Below are 8,287 nucleotides of genomic sequence, written 5' to 3' on the forward strand. Positions count from 1 at the left end.
TTCTTCCATGATGACAACATGGCATCCTGGCTTGCTGCCCCGTGGGTCTGCTCCCTCCTATGGTTGCACAAGTGTTGAGCTCCTGGCACTCCTCAAGCTACATTATTTACCCGAGCTATGGATTCTCCAGGAGCACCTCTATGAAGCTACTCCATCCTACACATCCATGAAAAATCAAAAGCTGCTGATCTTTTTTCCAATGGCACCAAAACCTCAGGAGAAAGATCTGACCCATCAAAGACTTGAATCAAATACAACCTCTCCATGTCTGAAAAGCAGAGCCACTTCTTGCCACATGCAGACTATGCAAATGCATAGGGCCCCACAAGCCGATAGGGGGCCCCAAAGCTGAATGATCAGCCTCTTCTGAGAAGAATTAAAAGGACCTGTCATTAACCCTTATATCAGGGACACTCATCTCACGGCTCTTGAGCCGCATGTGGCTCCTTAGTGTCCAGTTACAGCTCTTTTAAGGCTTCCTTGAAAAAAATGTCCTAAAAATCTTTATGAAGGTAAACTGTCATTAGTAAAGATTAACTGTAGGTCACATCAATAAATCTGTTACCCACACAAAGAAGACAGGCTTTCACTACCAAATTTAAACTTTTATGGTTTTTTAATCTGTATATTACCATCGGGTGCGCTCGACGGAGGAACGTGTGAAAGAAATGAGAGCAGAGGAAGCCCACCGATGGTGCGTCTCCTCAGTAAGCTCATTCATTGAGCTGTGCTGTCTTGTGTTCAAATTGAAGCTTCCTAAGCCCTCGTTTCGACTTCTTCCTCCAGCCACTTCCTGCCGATGCTCTCTCACACACATCTCATGATGATTATGCTGATGCGTGTCATCTTCAACGGGCATAACACACACGGATCACGTGGAGATAACGTAAAATTTAGTATCTAATGAAACTTGTCCAAACATGGCTGTTTTATTTGATTTTTAATGTACTGCTGATAATAAATACTGTCAAAAGAGCAGAAATATAAAACCAAAGCTACAGAATGAGGCAGGGCTGGTTTTAGCCATTTGGAGGCCCAGGGCAAAGACCAATATGAGGCCCCTCCCCCTTTTACTAAAGGATTAATAATGAGTGGAAAAAATGAGAAAGCATCTCTTTTATGTCGATAAAGCCTTTAACTTTAGTAAAAAAGTTAAAATCGTGAAAAATTGAGAAACAAGGTTTTGGTCTGTTATTAATAACTAAACATATGCTCATTATCAGTGACATATGGTTTCTTCTGACACTATATGACATTTTCATGAAGCCTATTACATCCCAGTTAACCAAATAAACACAAAATAATAGCCAGATAGTTCTAATTTTTTGGAACTGAAATGTTTATTTAACTTTCTACTGAAATTTCAAAAAATCCAAATTTTCATGAAATTTAACAATTATATTTTTAGTATCTCATTTCATTCATTTGGTGTTTTTGGTAACTGATAATCCACTAGAGGGCATTTTTTATCATTTATCAGATCGTATTCAGAAGTTTGTTGAGTAATTTATTGAGCAGATTGATTAGATAGAGGTATCATAAAAGTATGTATCAAATTTGCCACAACAGGCATTAAGGGGTTAATGGACACCAGTGGAATTTCCAGAGCCAATCGGAATGGAGTATTCACCAAGACCATGGTGTAAGTGCTAATGGATTAGTTCAGGAAGCATACAGACAGAAATTTAGAAAAAACTGCATCTAGACATTTGAAGAGAAAGCGGGCCATTTTGATAAATAGAGTCAGGCTAGCAAGACTTCAACTTCTGACGGTCTGCACGCATTTATGATGCTTGAGGAGTTTAAACATGGACTCCCTGTGAGAATAGTGATGTACCTAAATAAACATTCATGAAGGAAGCACACCTCTCCTCCTAGTATTTGTCTGTGAACAAAGAAAAAAGCAAGGGCCATGAACAGGGACAGGGACAGCCCATGGCTGTTTGCTCCAGTCTCTAAAAAAGATGAAAATGGTTCCAAATGCATCATCTGGGAGGGGAAGAATCAACATTAACAAAACACAAACAAGAGAAAAAATCATTGATTCTATAAATATTCTGATGTATATGGACAGGCTGAGGCAGTTCATGCACAACAGGCAGGTAAATTTGAATTGCATCTTTTATTTACACTTTTACATTGAATATTGAATCAGTGAGACCTGAATACGCAGGATTAGTAGTGGGTGTGACGCTAATGCCTAAACCCCAGTAAGCTTTCCTCCCACTGCCAGTGCTGCATCACAAGTAGTGGAATAATGTAAGTAATCAGTGAAACATGATTAATATTGTAGAAGGCTTTCGTTACACTGCTAAATATTGTAGAAAAGCTTGCACTAAACTGCTAACGCTGTGTCTGAAAAGGTTGAATAATGTTTGTAAAGTTGAAAGGTTGACAATAAATCACAGAAAAGCCGGCACTGCTTTTCATTCTGTTTGAAATGTTGATGAATGACTTTAAAGGATTTATCCATTTTCTGTACCACTTAGTCAATCACAGGGCTGACATATAGAGACAGACAACCAGGCATGCTCACACTCACACCTACGGGCAATTTAGAGGGGAGAACATGCAAACTCCACACAGAAAGGCCCTGACCAGGAAGAGAACCAGGGACATTCTTGCTGTGAGGCGACAGCGCTAACCCCTGCACCACTGTGCCGCCCCTGAAGGATTTATAAAGGTTGTTAATGTTGTTCAGTGAGCTCAGGGAATAGTTCTTATATGTTAGGGCTGTGACGAGACGCTCGGCTCATGAGACCAGACCACACTCATTCTACCTGTCTGACTGCTTGTTGGCACTGAGTAGTGAATTAAAACAGACATTTATTCAGAGACTCCTTTGTGCCACTGAAACATTTTAAAGACCCTGTAAAGTGAAATCCACAGTTTTTGTCTGAACACTCTAGAAATGTTGGACTATGGTTGCTGTAAATGTGAAAGCTCTCTACATGATCTACATGTGACTGAATTCTAGATTTAGACTGTTGGACAGTTTTTCACCTCTTTCCTGATTTAATGTGGGCGGGGCCATGATGTCATGAGCCCACAGTGGGGAATGGCCCCGCCCCTCTAACGCTACAACATGAAATCACAGAGCAGTTCATCTCAGTCCAGTCTGTTGTTAGCTGATGTCACCTTTACTGAAAGTGAACAGTCAGTTAAATGCTGTTTTTTTGTTTATTGTGAGGTAAATGTACCAAATCTATCAGCCACAGTGGTCTATGGATCATTTAAAGCAGTTTTACTAAACCCTGCTCAACCAAAGAGCCAAGGTGTTGAAAACTACCTTTGCAAGAGCCACAATCTAAGTGGTTTAAAGTGGCAAAAACAGCTTGTCATAGCAATAAAAACAACTTGAAGGTGGCAAAAATGGTTAAAAAGCAGCAAAAATGGTTTAAAAAACAGCAAAAATGGGAATAAAGTTGAGAAAGGGTCAGAAAGTGGAAAAAAATGGGTGAGAAGTGATAAAAAATGAGCTACAGGTGGCAAAAAAATGAGTGAAAAGTGACTAAAATGGGAAAAAGCAGTCCAGAGTGGCAAAAACGGGCAAAAAATGGGGAAAACGTGGTATTCAATGGCAACACGTAGCTTAGATGGTCAGAAAGTGGCAATAAATGGTGAAAAAGGGCTAAAAATGGTAAAAAAAGAAAAAAAAAGAAAGAAAAAAGAAGAAGCAAAAATTGGAAAAAAGTGGCAAGAAGAGGTGGCAAAAATGGGGAAAAAAATAGGAAAAACGTGGTATTTAATGGCAAAGGTAGTTTAATTGGACCAAAAGTGGCAAAAAATGGTGAAAAGGGGCAAAAATGGACAAAAAGTGGCCCCAGAGCCACAGGTTGAGTAACACTGATTTAAAGCATCCTAACAGAGATTTGAGACAGGAAACAGACTTTGTCTCTTCTCCGTCACAGATCCAGGCAGCTGCTCTGATCATGAGGTCAACATTCAGATTGTAACTTTTTTCTTTTAATCTGAGAGGTTCGCATTTCTCCTGAGTGGGCGTGGCTTCAGCTTATTCATACTTCATACTGAAATTTGACCTGGGGGTTCATAACACAGTGACCTATCAAACAACAAACCTAAATACAGATCTATTTTCACTTTACAGGGTCTTGAATCACTTGTAAATTCCTGTGTTTCAGTCAGACGGTTTCTGTGGATCCTGGTGTGTCTGTCCGTCTAGTACTCATAAGCAGAGTGTGGTGTCCTTTGTGATGTGGTTCTAGTACTTTGGCTGATTGAGCTAATGTCTATCTTCAGACAGGGAAGGTTTTTTGCTACAAGCCTCTCGAAGTGGCTCTGGAACTTTTTGCCCATAAAAGTATAAATGACAGGACTAAAGCAGCTGTACAGGTAGGCCATGTTTCGGGTCACATATAGAGCATAGTCCAGGCTGTCAGAACAGCCGTTCTCTGTTGGGTTTCTCATCTGAATAGCTCGAAGCAGGATGACGACATTGTAGGGTGTCCAGCAGGCGAAGAAGGTGAAGATGATGACAAAAATCAGCTTGATGGTTCGGCACTTCTCCTTCATGCGTGTGGACAGGATGCGGACAGCGATACTAATGTAGCAGAACATCACCATGAACAGAGGGAGGAGGAAGAACAGCAGGAACTGTTGATAATAACTGACCAGGCGCCAGCGCTCCATAGTGCTCTCAGGATATCCTGATTCCTCACACATTAGTCCATTATCAGGACTCTTCCATACGTTCTGCAGAACCAGCTCTTTCACACTTGCTACAATACTGATGCACCAAACTGTCACTGACGCACTGATGGCATAGCACTTCTTCCTGTTCCTGGTTGCTGCCACTGCATGCACCACCGCAAGGTATCGGTCAAACGTCATGAGTGTGATGAAGAGGATGGAGCTGTAGAAGCCGATGAAGTAGGCGCTGCTGACCATCTTACAAAGAGCCGTACCAAAAATCCACTCAGACTGATGGTATATGGCCCAGAAGGGAAGACTGGAGGCAAAGAGAAGGTTGGAGAGGACCATATTCAGGAGGAAGATGTTTGTGACTGTGTTGAGTTTCTCATACTTGTAGATGATGACCAGGACAAGTCCATTTCCAAGATAACTCAACAGGAAGTTGACATAGTAGAAAATAGGGATGAAACTTGCACCAAACCTGTTGACATCTTCTTTTGAGCAGAGCGGGACAGAATCGTTGACCACATAGTTAGCATCTTTAAGAGTTATATAGGAGTTATTGAGAAGCTCCCAGAAGAGGTTGTACTGGTATACATCATCATTCATTGTTGGGATATGTCCTGTAACACAAAGATAACAAATCTGAATTAGTCTGCTGGCTGTTTAGAATTCATCAAAATACACAACTACTCCTGCTAACGTTAGCTGAAACAGATCAGCCATCACAGGAAGTAGCCTGTCCTCTGTCAAATAAGCATCAAACGTCTATCTGCTTCAAGCTGACACTGGATCACAGTATCTGTTCCTCTGTGGACCACAGAGGCCTCTTCAGTTTCCCTCTGGATTAATAAAACATCCATCCTTCCATCCATCCATCCATCCATCCAGCCATCCTTCCATCCATCCATCATCCTTCCTTCCATCCATCCATCCATCCATTCATCCATCCATACATCCATGCTTCCATCCATCCATCCACCCTTCCATCCATCCTTCCTTCCATCCATCCATCCATCCATCCACCCTTCCATCCTTCCTTCCATCCATCCATCCATCCATCCATCCATCCATCCATCTATACATTCATGCTTCCATCCATCCATCCACCCTTCCATCCATCCTTCCATCCATCCATCCATCCATCCATCCAGCCATCCATCCATCTATACATCCATGCTTCCAGGGTGCAGAATGTTTGGAAGACAGTGTCTCTAAAAGGCTGCAGCTTATAACTGACCTTTTGGTCTTCACTGTGTCCTTTTAAGTCCATTCTGTCCTGATTTTTGAGTCATTCAACTGGTTTGCTGTGCGTCATTTGTGGGGACAGCTGACCTCAGCTTAATTAGCTTGTCCTGACGTGGATGATTTACTGACATGTCTGATATTTTGGCTGCACACATTTGCACAGTAAGGCCAGAGCAACAAGCAGATTCCCAAACGTGTTGGGACTTCCCAAACTGGTGATTATGCTCACAACATCCATTCCTTTTGTGTGATGTTGCTCTTTAAAAGTATATTATCCATAAAAATCTCATTTTGTTTTTCAAATATGAAACATGCATGAAGCCCAATGGGGGCTGGAGCAGGGATTAGTGTTGCCTCACAGCAAGGTTCCTGGTTCACTTATCGATCAGGGCCTTTCTGTGTTAGGTGAGTCTCTCCGTTTATGCATGGGTTCTCACTAGATGCCTTGGCTTCCTCCTACCATCAAAGACATGCTCCTTAGGTTAATTGGTGACTCTAAATTGGCCATAGGTGTGAATGCTAGAGTGTTGTGACAGCCTAGTTGTCTGTCTCTGTATGTCAGCCTTGTGATTGACAGGCTCCAGCCCCCCCGAGACCCTCAACGGGTTAAGCGGTATAGAAAATGGATGGATGGAAAGCCCACTGGCAGGCCAGCCTAGACCCCCTGCTCTTGAGTAGAATCCAGTCCTAAGAATACATGCAACAGCTAACACCCAAGTATTTCGAGAAGCACCAAAGAGTTTTGAAATCACTGTCTACCCACTGACTCACAAGTCTGTAAGGGAACAGAAACTGCTGACAAAAGCAATAAAAAGTTCAAACCTTTGAAATGCAATAATCGTTCTCAGAAATGACTCCTCATCCTTTTTTTCTACTAAACTTTGAGTACAATGTCACAAGAGGCCTTCTAAAGAAATACAAGGATAGCTTCACACACAGAACAAGTTCAGTGTCCTACATTTTCAGTGTGTTATTATTTGGTATAACAGCTAGCAAAGAGCACTTTCACATTGTTGGTTACTATTATCCAAAAGTTCTAACAATGTTACTGCATTAAACTTCATGGAGAGGTTTCAGAGTCTCTAAAGATGTTCTGAAGGTAAAGACAGAAGATTTTTTTCTAGAATGTTCAGATGTTTGTGATGGCTGATGACAGGGAAATACATTCAGTCACAAAATACCAGAATACTATACATGCTAATAATAAGAGGCATACATTCACACATAAACTCAGTCATCCTTTCATGACGTGTCTGTTCAACTGCTAATTTAAGCAAATAAGGTTTCAGGGACTGTGAATGTGCCATGATTGTTCCTGCCGGACAGGCGGGTCGGAGTGTTTCAGAAACAGATGATCTACTGGGATCTTCACACAGCATCTCCCAGGTTCACAGAGAAAGAGAAAATGTCTGCTGAGTGTCAGCTTTATGGACTAAAACACTTTCCTGATGGCAGAGTGTGCAGGAGAATGGATGGACTGGTGTGGAGAAACTCAAATAACCACTCTTTCCATAGCCAAGGTATGCAGAAGAGCATCTCAGAGCGCTCTCACACCTGAATGTCTGGGTTGAACTGTGGCCGATTGTCTTGTCCATGTCTACATACCTAAACATACTGGTTGCTGCCATATTATGGTTGATTAGATATTTGCATGACTGAGCAGGTATACCTGATGATCACACATGCCTACATCACCACAGACTGAGACCAGACTCTCACATTAGTTTGAAATCTGCTAGTTTTTCATTGTCAAGTGGTTTTAAGATGCCAGAATGTAGAGATGTTCAGTCAGAGGAAAGGTTTACGTGATGAGGTGTTTCAGGATACTCTGTAAGGCTTAATAGAATGAGCTTAGTAGTGCATTGTGTGATCTGATGAAAACTGGTTTTAAACCACAGCTTTAGCACGCAAATGGACGAAACAATGCAAGGCCAGAATATGCCACACTTTCAATAAAGACTCTTTAAAGAACATAAAAGCTGGAATCTTACCCTGGCTGTCTCAGTCAAACTACAGGGACCAGCAGAGCGTTGTAGAAGGAAGGAGTGATTCTGGCAGTGACCTCAGTGGATAGGTTTGAATCACACAGGAACATCTGCTCAAAAACAGGAATAATTAGGGTAGGGATGGTCACATGACCTGGGCCAGTGGGCAGTCATTCATGCTAAAGCTAAACGACTCTGTCAAATCAGGACTGCTTCATTTGGTACTTACAAAAAAAAAGAATGAAAAATGTAGAGCAACCTGCTGTACACATAAAGTGATTTAAAGTTTAAAGCAGGGGTGTAGAACTCAATCACAGCAGGGGCCGGATTCTGGATTCAGGACTAACCCGAGGACCTAACAGGGCTTAAACAATACAAGAAGTCTTTAGTAGCGGTGGGCG

The 8,287-nt window shown here is 41.8% G+C and overlaps 1 protein-coding gene across 1 annotated transcript; it reads right to left on the reverse strand.

Moving 5' to 3' along the window:
* Window positions 1-3,781: 3,781 nt before the first annotated feature.
* On the reverse strand, window positions 3,782-7,984 carry LOC121520383 (C-C chemokine receptor type 4-like). Its single transcript, XM_041803796.1, has 2 exons — window positions 7,893-7,984; window positions 3,782-5,276 (listed from the first exon to the last, which is right to left on the reverse strand). The coding sequence occupies exon 2, from the start codon at window positions 5,260-5,262 to the stop codon at window positions 4,180-4,182; it is 1,083 nt and encodes a 360-aa protein (XP_041659730.1). The 5' UTR covers window positions 5,263-5,276; window positions 7,893-7,984; the 3' UTR covers window positions 3,782-4,179.
* Window positions 7,985-8,287: the final 303 nt, after the last annotated feature.

This window comes from Cheilinus undulatus, linkage group 13, assembly GCF_018320785.1.
Source record: "Cheilinus undulatus linkage group 13, ASM1832078v1, whole genome shotgun sequence".
NCBI classification, from domain to species: Eukaryota; Metazoa; Chordata; class Actinopteri; order Labriformes; family Labridae; genus Cheilinus; species Cheilinus undulatus.

Coding starts and splice junctions, on each gene's coding strand:
- LOC121520383 (XM_041803796.1), bottom strand. CDS start 5,262: ATGAATGATGATGTATACCAGTACAACCTCTTCTGGGAGCTTCTCAAT.